This window comes from Panthera leo, chromosome E2 (genome assembly GCF_018350215.1).
Source record: "Panthera leo isolate Ple1 chromosome E2, P.leo_Ple1_pat1.1, whole genome shotgun sequence".
Taxonomy (NCBI): domain Eukaryota; kingdom Metazoa; phylum Chordata; class Mammalia; order Carnivora; family Felidae; genus Panthera; species Panthera leo.
The window spans coordinates 5882734-5900229 of NC_056693.1; the positions used below are offsets into that span (position 1 = coordinate 5882734).

At 38.6% G+C, this 17496-nt stretch overlaps 1 protein-coding gene and 1 pseudogene across 1 annotated transcript in view; one reads left to right on the forward strand and one right to left on the reverse strand.

The window, feature by feature from the left end:
• LOC122209089 (zinc finger protein 665-like) overlaps nt 1-4211 on the forward strand; it is a 48934-nt gene extending 44723 nt beyond the window's left edge. The window contains 1 exon segment of the mRNA XM_042920714.1: nt 1537-4211. Within this exon segment, the coding sequence (XP_042776648.1) occupies nt 1537-3046 (1510 nt within the window). The 3' untranslated portion in view covers nt 3047-4211.
• Nucleotides 4212-13559: 9348 nt separating this feature from the next.
• LOC122208853 lies at nt 13560-14290 on the reverse strand (annotated as a pseudogene).
• Nucleotides 14291-17496: the final 3206 nt, after the last annotated feature.

A 17496-nucleotide genomic window follows, 5' to 3' on the forward strand; every position in this document is an offset into this window, starting at 1 on the left:
ACCACATTCATATTCCCATAGATGTGCAAGCACAAGCACTGTCCCCACATGGTCATTTACTTCTTATGCTTCACTCTTGCTTTTCTGAATCCAAGTCCTGGCCTTTCCTCAGATGTTTCATTGAGCTAAACAAACCACCCTCGTATATCCTGGTATATTAATTTTGATCAACAAAGCACCTCAGTTTACACAGCACCTGACTCCCCTGCCCTCCGTACTGCAGAAGGAACCCTATTCATACACAGGGGACATGTGTATGAATTGCTCAGGACAGCAGCTTGATCTGGTGGTTAATTATACTGTGTGTTTACTAATGTATGAGCATATGATGAAAGAAACAAGGTATTTTAAGGACTCTGTATGTTACAACCTGCATGTTGATCTAGGGGGTTAAGTTAATAAGTAACCATAGTTACACAAACTAGTAGTCTCTGGAATTCTAAAGCAGTTTTTCTTGGAGACGTAAAGACAGGATTTACATTCCATAAGTAACTCCTACTAGAAGGAATGAAAGATTCATTGAGCATCACTGAATTATGAGGTATTGGGTTCAGGTAAACACGTTTTTATAAAGATTAAGAATTAAGGAAGAGAGACAACTCTATAATTTCATGCACAGTTATAAAATAGCCATTGTATAAATGGGGTCAGTAATCATGAAGTTTCATTTAATTATCCAGTTATGTGTCCAAAAAATATGGATAGTGTAAAATGTGTTTCGAAAAATTACCTTAAAATCAGAGAAATTGTTAATATGGAAAACGTTATAAAAAGAGAACTCAAAAACATTGTATATGACAGTAGTGTTTGAAGACCATGGTTGATTAACATCCTTTGTTTATAATAAAGTGTTATTTAGGTATGTAATTATGTAATTTAGTATAAAATATTTATCTTCCAACTCTATTTGATAGGAAGCCTTTCTCCTGGATTTGCAGTCAAGGAATTGTCATCAGTAGAGGACATTTATAAAGGAAAATTTTACCACTTAGTGATATTGGAGAGAAATGAAAGCCATGGCATCAAGAATTTTGATCTCAAGGAAGTCTGGGAAAATAGGCATGAGGTTGAAAATCGGTGGGGAGATGATGCAAGAAATTACAAAGAAGTGCCTTTGACTCATAACAAAAAGCTCACTTGTAGGAAAGATCAGCCACTTAATCAGCCCTCATTTACTCTTCCTGAAAAGCAGAGTGTTTCTGTGAGAAAAAATACATACCAGTATGTCATGAATAATGAACCATTCATCAGGACTTTGTTACAACAGGACAGTAACATAAGTGGTTCTGGAAACCAGTATATAAACTGCTTGGAAAGTAGAATTGGATTAAGTTTGCAGGCACACCTGGGTGAACTCCAGAGATTTGACAGTGAGGAGGAAATGTATGAATGTAGTAATCCAATTGAGAAGTCTGTCAGCAATGGTTCCTCAGTCTCACCACTTGAAAGAATTCCTCCCAGGACCCAAAACATTTGGAATAAATCTAGGAAGATTTTTCATTTGTTACCTGCCCAAGCCAGGAGAGGATACACCAGAGGAAAATCTTATAAATGTAATGAATGTGGGAAGGATTTTAGCAAGAGCTCAAACCTCATGAATCATGAGGGTATTCTTTCTGGACAGAGACCTTACAAATGTAATGCATGTAGCAAAGTGTTTGTTGAGTGTTCAAGCCTTACTCAAGATAAGAAAATCCATACCGGTGAGAAACCTTACAAAGGTAATGAGTGTGCCAAAGCGTTTACCCAATTTGGCAACCTTAGTAGTCATCAGAAAATACATGCTGGGGAGAAACAGCACAAATGTAACATGTGTAACAAGGCTTTTATCCAAAGGTCAAGACTTAAGGCACATCAGGTAATTCATACAGGAGAAAAACATTATAAATGTACTAAATGTGATAAGGCTTTTATCAAACATTCAGCACGTTTGCGTCATGAGAGAACTCATACCGGTGAGAAACGTTACAAATGTATTGATTGTGGCAAGGCCTTTTTGAGGAGTTCACACCTTACTCAGCATAAGAGAATCCATACTGGAGAGAAACCTTACAAGTGTAGTGAATGTGGCAGGGCTTTTAACCAATTTTCACACCTTTGGTGTCATGAGAAAATTCATACTGGCGACAAACCTTACAAATGTAATGAGTGTGGCAAAGCCTTTACCCAGGCTTCAAGACTCACTAAACATCAGAGAGTCCATACAGGACAGAAACCATATAAATGTAATGAATGTGGTAGGGCTTTTATCCAATCTTCACACCTTAGGCGTCATGAGAAAATTCATACTGGTGACAAACCTTACATATGTCATGAGTGTGGCAAAGCCTTTACCCAGCGTTCAAAACTCACCACACATCAGAGAGTCCATACAGGAGAGAAAGTATATAAGTGTTTCGTAAGTGGCAAATCCTATAGTCAAAATTCAAACCTGGCAAATCCTCAGAGAATGCATACTGGAGAGAAACCTTACAAATGTAAAGAGTGTGGCAAATCATTTACACAATTTGGAAATCTCACTATGCATCAGAAAATACACACTGGGGAAAAACCACACAAATGTAATGTGTGTGACAAGGCTTTTATCCAAAGGTCATACCTTGTGGCACATCAGAGAATTCACACAGGAGAAAGACCTTATAGATGTAAAAAATGTAGTAAGGCTTTTGTCAACCATTCAGAACTTTTGCGTCATGAGAGGACTCATACTGGTGAGAAACCTTACAAATGTATTGATTGTGGCAAGGCCTTTTGGAGGAGTTCACATCTTATTCAGCATAAGAGAATCCATACTGGTGAGAAACCTTACAAGTGTAATGAATGTGGCAGGGCTTTTAACCAATTTTCACACCTTTGGTGTCATAAGAGAATTCATACTGGCGACAAACCTTACAAATGCGATGAGTGTGGCAAAGCGTTTACCCGACTTGGAAAACTTACTAATCATCAGAAAATACACACTGGCTAGCAACCACCCAAATGTGATGTGTGTAACAAGGCTTTTATCCAAACATCAGGCCTTTGGCACCTCAGAGAATCCGTATAGGAGAAAAACCTTGTAAATGTACTAAATGTGATAAAGCTTTTAGCACACGTTGAGACCTTTGTAGTCATGAGAGTACTTCTACTGGAGAGAAACTTTACAGATGTAGTGAGTGTGGCAAAACCTTTGCTGAGCACTCACATGTTAACAGAAAAATCCATACTAGAGAGAAACCTTAACAGATGTAATGAGTGTGGCAAAGCGTTTACCCAATTTGGAAACCTTACTGGGCCTCAGAAAATACACACTGGGCAGAAACCACACAAATGTAATGTGTATAACAAGGCTTTTATCCATTGTTCAAGTCTTATGGCACATCAGAGAATTCATACAGCAGAAAAACCTTACAAATGTAATATGCGTAATGAGGCTTTTATCAAACATTCTCACCTTTGGTGTCATGAGAGATCTCATACTAGAGAGAAAGTGTACAAATGTATTTAGTGTGGAAAAGCCTTTATGGAGCATTCACATCTTACTCAGTGTGAACCTAATATGTGTGGCAGTGCTTTTATTCAAAGCTCAAGCTTTGGGGAGCATCAAAGAATTCATAGGAGAAAAAAACAATGAGCAAGGGTTCAACACTTGCTCAGCATCAGAGATTCCATCATGGAGAGGAACCATATGGAACTAACATAACATAAGTGGGAAATCTTGTAACCAGGGTTCACAACTCACCTGAGAGGAGAATAGAAGCCTCTGAAAGGAAGAACACTGAAGGAATGTATGACAGGGCTTATCCAAAGCTTATTTTAAGTTGTGGAATGTAATTTCTACTAGAGAGAAAAACCTTACAAATAAAATAGGTTTGATCTGGGTTATAAAAAATGTACAAATTGGGGAGGGGATAAAAATAGGTCAATGGAGTTAGGAGGTACAGACTTCCAGTGATAAGAAAACAAAATGTACAACTTTGTGCTTTGTGGTCTAGAAAGAATTCACATAACACGGAAACCATACAAATGTGTCAATGTCTTTATCTCAGGAAATACTGAAGAATTCATGCTGGACAGGAACATCAACGTATAACGAAGGCGGTAATTTGTTTAGCCAGTTCTTCAATGGACTACAATTTAAAACTTCACACTAGGGGGAAGTAGGTCTATTTTGAGGATTAACCAATCTTAGGTGTTAAGTTCCACAGAAAATTAAAATTATTTAAAACTCATGAGATGGTGTGTCAATGGTACAAGTATATCTGTGGGAAGACCTAATCATCTTTTGTTCAATATTTTATAAAGATTTTATTTTCTTCTGTGCACACAACATGGGGCTCAAACTCACAACCCCCAGAGCAAGAGTCACATGCTCTTTTGGCTTAGCTTGCCAGGTTAACATTTTTTACTCAATTATTTGAGGTTTCTGGTTTGTTTTTTTTTTTTTTTTAATGTTTTTATTTTTCATAGAGTGAGAGGAAGAGAGATCTAGTGGGAGAGGGGGAGAGAGAGAGGGAGGCAATCGGAAGTAGGCTCCAGGCTTTAAGCTGACAGCAGAGAGCCAGACTGGAGTGTTGAACTCATGAACCACGAGATGACCTGAGCCGAAGTTGGATGCTTAACCGACTGAGCCATCCAGGCACCCCAATTATTTGAGGTTTCTTGACACTACATTATTATTGATGACTTATAACCTCAAGTTTGGATTCCATTGATGTTATAATTTCATTATATGTGTTTCATTGACAACCATAGTGGTGGTCTCAGAGAAAGCATCTGTATGGTGAATGGAACCTCTTCAATGGGGGTGAGGGGCTTAGTCATACCTATATACCCGGGAAAACTGGTATGCTAAGTTTAAGATAGACTATACTATATACATTTGGGAGCATAGGGAGTGGCAAGGAATAAACCTAAAACTCTTATGTAAATTGTAATGTTTTCTTTGTGGTCACAGCCCCTTCTCTGGATTTGTTGGTACGATTGAGCACCTTTGTTGATTACTACAGGAAAGAATTACTCTATCAGATAGTTGACCATGAAGCAGTAGGTCAGGACATTGAGAGAATATTTTCATGTAACGCTGGGTTACTTGGGATGGCATTTGTACTAGAGAAAATGGACAGTGAGCAATGGCCTCTCCTTTTGAAAGGTAATAGCTATTATATATCATGGATGAGTAAAAATTCATCTTAATTTTGGAAACTGAAGAGAAAGTGCTAGAGGACATTTAAATCAAAAGAACCAAAGTAGGATTGCCTGTGTGGTTCAGTATGTTGAGTATTTGACTCCATTTTGGCTCAGGGTCATGGGATCAATCTTTACGTTGGGTTCTCCACTGAGTGTAGAGCCTCCTTACAATTCTCTTTCTCTCTCTCTGCCGCTCTCTGCTACCTGTGCTCTCTCTCAAAAAACAAAACAAAACAAAAATACACCCAGAAGTAGTATGCTTGTAAAAGATGCAAATTTGGGCACTGAAATTGCATTTTGATTCCATTTTTTTTAGGATACCCTATTTCTCATATCTAAGTAAGTAAAATATAAGCTTTTGTGTAAACCTAAATGAATCCTGTGCCTTATTATCCTGTGTGCATCACACTTCTTTGGGGAATTTCATAATGAACACTAATCATACATCCTTAAGCTCTGTATGTTGAATGTCATCTGTAGTAATTTTCATGTTATATTTAAACCTATAGTTTTGGAAATATATATTCATAAGTTGAATTTGAGAGTTACCCACCCATTGTATATCCCATAGTATTTAGTGGCTCTAAGGGAAATACCATAGCGATGCAATTTCAAACTCTCACCCTCTACAACCAGCCTCCCCATTCATGAGTATACATCATATGATTCTATTTCTCCCTGCCTTTTCTGCTGAAATGAGACCCATGGTTTGCACCTTTACATTAAATGAAATTAGAAAAATAGCAAGCATATGAAAAGTATTAGGAACTAAAAGAAAAGTTGAGAAGTAAGGATAAAGGTAACAATATTTTGTGCTGGACTGCTCAGGGAATAATTTGAAAAGATAAGTTGTCCTGAGTTTACTTTCAAGAATGAACAACACAATGGGAATCTTGTTTGATAACTAGAAATCTCACATACTTAGCCTCTAAACCATTTTTTGCTCGTTTGCACTTGTGCTTACTCCTCGAACAGGATGTTCAGATGTCACGAATGTTGACTGCACATACACTGAAGTGTTAGGAGAATGTTAATTATATACTGATGCTTAGGAGAGCAGGGTAGACTTCTCAAGTTCTGAAAATGGCTGGAGAAAGCAGGGAATGGTGACTACATTGTTATGATGCATCCTTTGTGGGGCCAGGGTGATGATACTCATAGGCACTGTGAACTTATAACTACTACCAAGGGAGGGTCCTCTCCGGCTTCATTATTAGCTTTTCTTGCCCAAATGGGCAGAATAGTAAGAGGTTGTAATGCTGCTTCATAGGCATCATTAGTCAGGCATCAAAAGTACAGTCAGACCCAGTAATACAAAACTGAAGTTGACTCCTGACTGAATTGGTAGGGAAAGACCACAATCTTCTTCAGGCTAACTACTACCTCCTTTTTCCTGATGCACACATAGCCCCATCACACAGTTGATTATGGAAAATGGCTGTGAAATAACTGTTTAGAGCAATTACTGAAGACATTTTTAGACTTGTATGATGTCATGGTTCTTTTTCTATTAAGTTATAGTCTAATATTAAAATATTATTCAAAACCGAGAGAATATTTTCCAACTCCAAGCCTTTTGTAGATCTGTCACTTTAAGGGAGAAAGCAATGAATGGAATCTCAAAATCACTGCTTCAGTTTTTCTCCCAAGGTACTAGAATCAAGGAATTGCCAGGTCAGCTCAGTCAGTGAGGCTTCCAACTCTTGATTTTGGCTCAGGTCTTGGTCTCACAGTTCAAGGGATCACGCCCTGTATTGGGCTCCACACTGAGTGTGGAAAAATAACTGAACTTTAAAAAACTTTTTAAAAAGGTCCTAGAATCAGAATATCTGTATTGAAACTTTGCAAATTAGTGTTATATTCAGGTAAGTTAAATTAATAAATTTCAAAGGAAAGACATCTAACTCAGAAAACACTAAGGACTAATAAATTTTGACTCGTTTGGAACACCTATGACACTGGTGATAGGTTGCATGCAATATTATACATACAGGATAAAGAAAAAGTCTAGTGATTAAATCTGTCATCCTGTTATCCTTGACTACTTTTTCATTTAATATTATTGTGGGGTATATTTAAATTTGGTCTCCAAATGTTTTCTTTACCATCTTTTTCTTTTACCTTCTGTTGTTTAGGTATGAATATGAAATTTTAAAATTCCCCAATATCCTGATTTTAATTAATTTATTAAGTTTATTTTAGGAAGAGAGTGCACACAAGTGGGGGACAGGGGCAGAGGGAGAGGGAGAGAATCTTAAGCAGGCTACACGCTTGGTGCAGAGTGTACACAGATCTCGATCCCACAACTCTGGGATGTTGGCCAGAGCCACCTGACTGAGCCACCCAACTGCCCCCCTAATACCCTTTTAAAATTGTGTTATTATTTTTTTATGTTTTTATTTATTTTTGAGAGACATATTGCGAGCAGGGGAAGGACAGAGAAGAACGAGACATAGAATCCAAAGCAGGCTCCAGCCTCTTGAGCTGTCAGCACAGAGCCCAATGTTGGACTCGAAGTTTTGACCCACTAGATCATGACTTGAGCCAATGTCAGAGGCTTAAGTGATTCAGCCACCCAGGAGCCCTTCATTCATTTTTCTTGGTCATACAGCAGCCATCCTGTTGTAAGGAGAGAGAGTGCTGAGTGCTAAAGGAGGTGGCCCATCCCAACCTGCGTCTCTGGGCTTCCTGTTATGTGAAAATGGTAAACCACCTTGTTGTTTCAGCCACTGATTCCAGGAGGTCTGTCACTCACAAATAAGAACTGTCCTATTGTGACCCATAAGATTAATATTTGTATTGAGAGTAGAATGGAGCATTTGAGAGAATCCTGAATTTGACATTTTGTAGTGTGGAAGAGCTACAAGAGGCATCCTCATTCCCAGATGGGTTATAGCTGTTTGGCACGTGATGCCTAAAACTCAAAGTGTTAACCAAACAAAATACAGCTTGAGAATTTATGACGAATGTTCAGAATGCTAGGGTAGAAAGTGGAGCATGTGAACTTAGTCTCTGACCTTATGCACTATAGTAACTTTTTACTTTCCACAGATAAAATGCATTTGCTCATTCTACCAGTCAGGAACTATTCTAATCACTGATATTAGCAGGAAACAAAACTCCCTGTCTTCAGGTAACTTACATTCTATAAAGTTGAGTCTGTAAGGATAAAATATGATAGTGGTAAGTACCATAAACATGTGCATGTACAATGATAGATCACAGGGTTTCCTAATTTAAACAATGTTTTCAGGCAATGCCCACATGATGAGGTCATCTTTGAGCAGAACCACTGAAAGTGTATCATGCAAATACCAATGAGGAAGGGCAAGGGGGTGGAGGAAAGAGGCAGAAAATTGCCCAAATGGGAACATGTTTATAGTGGATTGGGAAAATCTACAATTGGCATGTGGCTTGGTGAAATGTGAGGCTAAGTTTCTACTGGAGATATTTAAAATTATGGACTCCTTGTAGTTAGAATTTTAAAAATTTTAATAACAAAACTCCCCAGAAGGCTAAAGAGTATATGTGATAGATCCAAACCATGACCTGTTTGGAGCATACACAGACGTATTTCTTTATGGCAGCCTTACCCCTACCAAGAGAACACAGCCATGGGGTGGAGTAATGAATTAATGGAAAGTTGCTAAATACCGTTTGTGAAAACTGTATAGGGAATTGATCCCAGGAGTTGTTAAGATACATACTTATCCTGTTGTCTACGCTTATACCCAGACAAGGGTATATTGCTTCTTCCACTTACGAATGTGTACCAAGTAATACTAGTTGGGTCTTTTATGCCCCAGTTATATCTTCAGTGTCAATATCATCAAAAAAATTTTTTTACATATAATAAATACTGTACTTACAAATTGAATAGTAACAATATCGCATAAGACATACTCATGTTTTCCTCACTAATTCAAGACCTAGTAACTCCCAATTATTCCTAGTTTTATTCTTCCAGTTGAGACCAATCTTGTGTCAGCGTTGCCTAATATTTTGACTATAAAATTGACTTCAGTATGTTTCATATCCCAATTTTATACTAAATCAGATGTGATGAGAATGGGACTATGTGTGAGGTCAGCAAATATTTATGTAAGGAACATATAGTAAATATTTTATTCTTTGCAGGGGACACTGTTTCTGTTACCACTCTTCCAGTATGTCCTTATTGAGTCAAAAACACCTAAATATGAGTGTCCCTGCATTCCAGTTAACACTTCACTTAAAAACAGACAGTAGGTTGCATTTGGCTCATGTTCTGTAGGTGGCAGACCCCCGATCTACCCAAAGGAATTAAGAGCGCTATATAGTAATAGTAACTATATGGTAAATAAAAACCGTCTTCCCTATTTTTAAGCCTCATTAAAGAAACCTATACTAATGGTAGCACAAGGCAGGAGTGGAGAAATGGAAGTCTTTGTGGAAAGGAAAGGTTGGATGATCTATATGAAGATGTATAAACTCTGTGAAGGTACTGTGGTCAGCTGTATAGGATAACCCCCAATGCAAACAAAAGCAATACTTAGAGCTAACACCAGTGAGCCAAAGGAAAGGATTTAAATCATCTGTAAAAATCAGTTAATTCAGAGAAGACAGAAAGAGAGGGAATAGAGGAAAGGAGACTTTATAAAAGCAGGAGCAAAACAATTTATCTGTATTTATCTGTAAAAGGGAATCGTCTAAAGGCCCTATTGAAAAGCAAAAATTGTCACTGGATTTTTTTTTTTTTCAGTTTTATTTATTTTGAGAGAGAAGGAGAGAGACACTCAAGGAGGCTCTGTGATGTCAGCATAGGCCCAACATGGGGCTCCATTTCAAGAGCCATGAGATTATGACTTGAAAGAAATGCGGAGTCTTATACCAATAACCATGTGTGTCAACCAGCCATCCCTGACCATCAGATTTTTTAAAGACAGGCAACACAACATATCCTATGAGAAATTCACTTCACAAATTAAGAACACAATAAAATCCTGTACAAAAGATAAACGTTATAAAAAATAGAATGGCTATATTAAGATCAAAGTAATTTGAAGAGCAAGTAATATGACGGGATAATGAAATCTATTTCCTAATCATAAAGAGTTACATTCACCAGAATGACATGAGAATCCTAATTAATCCCTTTGGTTTTCACTACACACAAATACATAATCAAATACTCCCCATATCCAAGTCAGAGACTAGGACCATGATGTGTGCACAAACGCACACACTCATACATAAATATTACATATAGATGCAAACACACGTGCATGTGGGCAACATACACTCAAATGCACAGCCATATACCCTCACACTCACATACACTCCATAGCAAACACACACTCACGCACTCATTCGTGAAATACAAGCACACGCGTTTACACACACTTGCCCATACTCCCACATTCCCAGTCCCGTGTATGTAATTACATTCAAACAGTCTGCATGCACATGCGTGTCTTGACAATATTCTCACATGATGGAAGAATTCAGGAATCTTCTGACCTTGGATGCCTAAAAATGGGGAGCACTTTCCATGTTTTTTACTTCTTCCATCCCTGCAACAACTCCTAACGATATTTGTCACATGCAGTATCTTAAACTACTGTAAGCATTGCCACTGCAAGTCCAGGCGAACGGGGCAGAGTTGATAGGTTTCAGGGTAACCTATCAGAGTGATAGAGCAGGGTCCAAATGAGGCCAGAGGGAGAGGATTATAGTTCGTGTGCAGAGAGCATAGGAGCGTGGAGGAATAGACACAAAACTCTTCAAAGGCATATGTTGCCATAGTGCTTGGTAAATACAGACAGGTACAGAAAAGCAAGGGGGATAGGCTAAAATGAACTCTGAAGTACAGGATCCGAGTCGGGGGCATCACTATGAGCACAGAAGTAGCTGTAGATAAGTAAATAAAACGGCAAAGAGAAAACTATAGATCTGTGTGAGGACAGGTAATTCCCAGGGCGGTCTACTCAGAGAGTCTAAGAGCAATGACACCCCAGTAGCAAGGAGAACACTCAGCATCCACATCTTGGTCTCTAACACAATTCTCTAAGAAAAAGACTCCTTGGAGTTATGGCTGATTCTATGGCAGGAGCAGGGAAAATACAAGGGGAGCCTAGAGGATCTTGAAGTGACAGAATGTTAAGAGTAAGGAAGTAATAAAAAAAAAAAAGTACATATCAAAGGGACATAATAGCCAAACCTGAAAGAGCTCCTGCAGCCTGTCACCAAATCTCTGGTACCAACTGGGTGTCATGCAATTCAATATAATTCTGACTTTATCTGGTGTTAGTAGAGACCCCACAAGTTAAGATCAAGGTCCTTCCCGGCACTGCCCCCACTTCAGACACCAGTTACAAGTCAGGCATTCCCATACCTGTGCATCTCCAGCCAACTACAAATTTAAGGCTTCCTCCAAGCCTCTCTGCTTCAATATTTGCTGGGAAGACTCACAGAACTTGGAAAGTGCTATCTGTATGGTAATCCTTGATAAAGTTACCTTGTATTTTGGGACCCACAAAAATGGAGGCCATGCCAGTGGCCCACCCACATCACAAATCTAAACCTAAGTCAGCCTGCTCTTATGTGAAACATCAGAAGGAAACCTAACATACACCAATCATAATCCTCCAACTCAGCTTCAGCTAGTGGACCTTACCCTGGAAAACAGCAGGTCTTGTAAGGAAATCCCCCATCTCCTGGCCAGTCATGCCCTGTTTCTGTACTGCCTCTTCTAAAACTCAATCTTGCCCAAATCCCTCAGGAAGAGCACTCCATTCACTGTATGAGAGGCTCTGTCCTCCCCCAAATCAAGGGTTGTCTTCCCTGGAATAAATTACAGCAAACTTGTTACTAAATTGTTTTAGTTTTGTCATTTCACATCTTATTGTAAAGGATAGCAGTGAAGAGCCAGATGAAGGCATCCATAGAGTAAGGTTTGGGAGGAGGACTGCCCATACAGTAGCTTTTGTCCCCCACCAAGCTCCTCCCAGGAGCTTCTCCAGGTGTTTAATCAGGGCTTCACTACCTAGACTTGGTTGAGTAAATCATTGGCCATATGACTGAACCCAATCCCCAGCCAGCCTCCTTTCTCTTCCCAGAGGTTGGGCTGCTGAGCATTTCCATCCAATCATGTAGCTGGTCTTTCAGAGGTGTCCAGTACCCTATTTTGAAGTCCTGTGTTGGAACTCACGAACTGCGAGTTCATGACCCAAGCTGAAGCCAGATGCTCAATAGACTGAGCAAGTCAGGCTCCCCTAACATATTTCATTTAAGAAATGTTTATTTTTAAGTAATCTCTACACCCAATATGGGACTCAAAGTCACTATCCGGAGATTAAGAGACACATGCTCTACTACTGAGCCAACCAGGTCGCCCTAAAATAGTTCTATGTTTGAGTTACATCATTTTTTCCCTTTCAACGGTGTCTACATTGTCTTTTTGGTGGTTTCAAAAGTGATACTACCCCTTGTTAGACAAAATATGTTCATATACTCCACCTGCAAATTGCTACTCGCCTCCTGCACCATGCTTGATAAAATGGTCCTCCTGTAATGTCTTGTATCCTCAAGACAGAAAAGTGGAAGACCATCTTGCAATCTCTTTCTCACCAACACACCTAACTGGTGTCAAGATTTAACACAGAACAGTCTACCTTCTAAACATCTCAAAAGTACGTTCAGTCTTTTTCCCACATACCCAATGTGTTTACTGGCTGCCACCCATCTGCACCCTTTGTAAAATTCAGCTGACACCTATTCCTGTGTTCCTGTTTGTCCTCTGCAGTTTAGTGTTCAAATGTTGACCAGAAAATATTTTAATTAAAGCACTCATCTTGCTCCACAAACGTGATCATATTTCAAACATCCCCAATATCTCTTAAATACGAGGCATAATATTCACAACATAACCGCCAAAGCCAACAATTGTAAAACCTGTCATAGAATCTTGATTTCTCCATGGTTATCAATAAAAATAAAACTAAGTACACACATATTAATTCAAGAAGATTTCATGTACCATGCTCTTTAATATTAGGCTGGGTGTCAGTCTGTCTCATTCAGCCATGTCTCTGCAAGAAACTACTCATAATTTTCTTAACGTTCTTTGAGATCTCAGTGTATCCATGTCTGAACATGTGAAGACAATTCATATTTCCCTGATGAGGTAATTATGTATTTCTTTCACAGCAGACACAGTACAGCCTGAATATGTTGGGGTCATGGTGCATGAGAGAAAAAGGGCTAATAATTGGAAAACAACATGCAATGATTAGTACAGTAACATTCACCAGCCACCAACTAGAGTTCGAGAGCCACTTAATCATAAATGATGGACAAAACAGCATAAAACAATACAAAGGTAGTCACCAAGACAAGGATGCTTTGGATGGCTATGGTCTCAAGGGAGGGTCTGGGGGAAAGATTGTTCCTATGGATGCCTTGGACCCTCTGCTTGTGACTGTGAAGGAGGAAAACCATGGAATTCCCTCACAGAACTTCAAAATGGGGGACTTGCTGGCTAAGGTCATGAGTCTCAAACACAAAATGCCATGGAAAGATGTCATTGCTGCATATAATGAGCCTGTGATCTTGTCGGTACACTATAAGGCAGAACAATATCCCAAGCTACTTTTTTTGGTACTTTTTTTGTTGTTCCATTTACCAGCCATATAAATAGGAAATAAATAAAAACGTATTTACCAACATGTGGAACACCCTGCTCAGGATACTGGAGGGGCCAATGTACTTTGGAGCTTTCACTTTAAGCTCTGCCCATCTGGAGTTCCCAGGGCTGATCGTGATGGCCTCGAAGACACACAAGGGGCAGGTGGAACAAATGGACATACCTCTGAACACTTTGTGAACATATAAGAGAATGTAGCATCCATAATAATTGGTGAAATGTTTCAGCCCTAGAGGTGCTATGGTCTCGGATTCCTCTAGAGAGAATGTGCGAGGAGTTGGCTACAGTCGGGTGCCTGAGAATGAAATTGGTGGGTCTTGGCTTGCATCCCCTGAAGCTAAGGGACATCTAATGATAGAAGAGTCAGAAATTGCCCAGGATTCCGATGACAATGTGGGATAGGAAGATCACTGCTATATTCAAATCCACCGAGGCCATTCTGTTATTGTCCAAAACTCAGTATTCAGATACACAGGGAGAAGGTTCTGCATGAAAATATGAGTTACAGGCTACATTTTCCTGGAAAATAAAATCACTTACTTTTTCTTTCCCCTGAGAATTGACATGGAACTTCCCTAACCTTATGAGTTAGGAACTAACATTACTCTCATTCTATGGACAAGGAGAATTTAACCGTGGGAAGTTAAGTGACTCATGTAACTAGCAGTAGAATCAGGATTTGAACCTTGGTAGCCTAGTTGCCATGACAAGAATGCTTCCTACTGTACTATACACCGCTAGGAACCTCATCATGGGTACACACACACACACACACACACACACACACACCACACCTCATATTTTAAATTTATTTTAACATGGTGTGATCATTTCCCATTTTTGTTTAAGTATTCTTTGTGAGTAATATAACTAAGGAGTGAAGATTCAAAGGTCTTAATAAATTATACATGCACTGAATAATTTTATATGAGCCAGTCTGATTTATTTAATATAGACAATGTTAGGATGACAGCAGAACTCACTTCATTTTTTTCTTGGACCAAAAGGATAATGACATCCATAGCATATTATTGTGTGGAACTGCACTGTGTGCTAACATACGGGACATGAAACATCACATACTGATAAAACATGTTAGGGCAGAAAATAAATTAATCCTATTTAAAGATCACATAACTGTATATTTGTTATTTTAGAATAAAGAAATTGAAAATTAAATTGATATTTGAGTTGGAAAAGCTATTAAAATTCTATATAAACATGCAAAATGGAATTTGAAGACTTGAAATCTTGGGCATTTAATGAATTGAAAAGCAAGAGAGGTGAGTGGTGAGCTGGGAATACTATTGAAATGATTTTCACCAGTAGAAACATAGCTTAAAATTGCTTTTTTTCTTGATGAGATTATATTTTTAAATTAATTATTTTAAAATTAAATTACATTTTAAAAATATACTCCTTAATATTTTACTCTTTAAAACCCTCTATACTGACGTTTTCATTTCTTTTTTCTTTCTTTTTTTTGACGTTAACTTTTTCTTAAAGGACCTTTCCTAATTTTTGGAAAGAAGATTGTCTCACAGATCGAGAGTCCACAGAGATTTTTCAGTAGAGACACATTTACTGTCTTCATTAAGCACATCACACTCAAATTACAGAAGAATAAATTTCAGCAATTCCCGTTAGACATGCTGTTTCTGCTATGAATCAGGTATTTCAATTAGTTCCATCATTCTCATTATCACATGCACATGCCCTTACAGTGCTCACAGTATTGCTTCTGAAAATGTCTCTGTGACTCTTGCTCACTGTATTGAAAAGCAGATTAAATCTGAAAGTATAATCTTTATGTTTTTAAGTAGACTGTCCATGCTCAGTGTGGGGCTTGACTTTGAGATCAAGACCTGAGGTGAGATCAAGAGTTGGATGCTTAAATGACTTAGCTACCCAGGTGCCCCCTGAAATTATAATCTTGAAGCAGCTTAAAATTCAGCCTCTGACAGCACTTGGATCAAACACAAAGCACCCCTTCAATGAGGATTTTGGTGAATTACATCATCAGCAGTCATGCACTGATTGAGCAGTCTCTCTCAAGCTCAGCCTGTGCCGGAAGATTCTTTCCCAGACATGCTCACCTACCCAGATTCCTGCCGCATCTCCCAACCTTAGAGACTGTGCTCTCACACTAAACTAGATTCTCACAGACTCCTTCCTGTTGCCAGGACTGGAAGCTGGGTGTAAAGTAGCAGACAAAGCATGTGTGGGAGGGAGGGAGCCAAACCCTGAGATACAGGTTAGTGATTCTGAGACCTCACCTCCCCAAAGAATTGCCGTCATCATGTCAGCTGTAGTGACAATGATAGTTCAACACTTGGGGAACTGAGAATGGTTCTGAAAAACTCTAATTACCAGGATCTATTAGAGTTTGTAGTGAGCAGGTCCAAAGGGACCGTTGGAGTGTTTGAGAGAGACTCTTCCTTTTCCATTATTTCTGGAAGCAGACAGGGTCTCACATGCAAGGAGGAAATGCTGAGGTCTGAGCCATTAAAGACCAGCCTCATTGGATTCTGTGCCTCCCTGAGAATTTTTTTTATTCCTGTCTAATTCTTTGTTAGTCTTCAGACCCAAGTACCACCACCATTTAACTTATGGGCAGAGGGAAAGAATCCTCCATATGACCCAAGAAGGATGTTCTAGTTTTAAAATTTTCAATATCTGCAATACATTTTAAATTTTCAATGAAGGGAAATAAAGGACATGAGGTCAATAAGTGACATTAAAAATTACTTGTCCCATTTCCCCAACTCAAAACAAGTTAACTAGAAAGCCTACAAAATAGACATTTACTAGGAAAATATATTTTGCCAAAATTGACCTCAGTAAGAGGGAATCTAAACAGATCAAAATCCATAGAGAAGAGGAAGACATTTATCAGTATCCCTCATAAATAAAAAGCACCTGGATCAGATTAGCAGCCAGATTCTTGCATTCTTTTAAATAGCATATAAGCTAATGCTGCCTACTCAATTCACGAGCACTAAAGAGGAGGTAAAATCTCCAAATTATCTTTATACATGACATAAAATTCTGATACTGAAACATCCTAAAGTATGTACCAGAAAGAATACCACAGAAAAATGTCACCTCTTCCTACAGATGGTACCATGTAAAATAAAATAGCCCAAACTCCTGAAACTATATGAAAATATGATGAGCAAAGCAATTCGTGTCTCGAATTCAAAAATGATTCACCTTTAGGAAGTTTATTAATGTACTTCATCATATTTATGAAGAGAAGTCGGGAAATCTTACTCGTAGTTACAAAACCATTATTTGGAAGAATTCATCATAGACGAATGTTAAAACACTCAATATTAGGGAATTCTTTAGGATCTTTCCCAACTTGACAAAACAAAGTCTTCGTTTTGGTCATAGGGAAGCGCTAGAGATACTCCACTGAGGCCAGAAAACCCCAGTAGAAAAAGTACACGATCACCTGTTCTATTCATTTGTCATTGTGTTGTAGGTTTAGCCAGGGCCATTTAAAATGGTAGAGGAATTAGACGTAGAACTATGTTTGCAGACAATACAAGTATACCTCTGGAAACAGAAAGGACCTCGTAGAAAATCCACTTTGAAAAATAATTCAGTAGGCTAATAGGTTTTGGTACTGATATACAAAA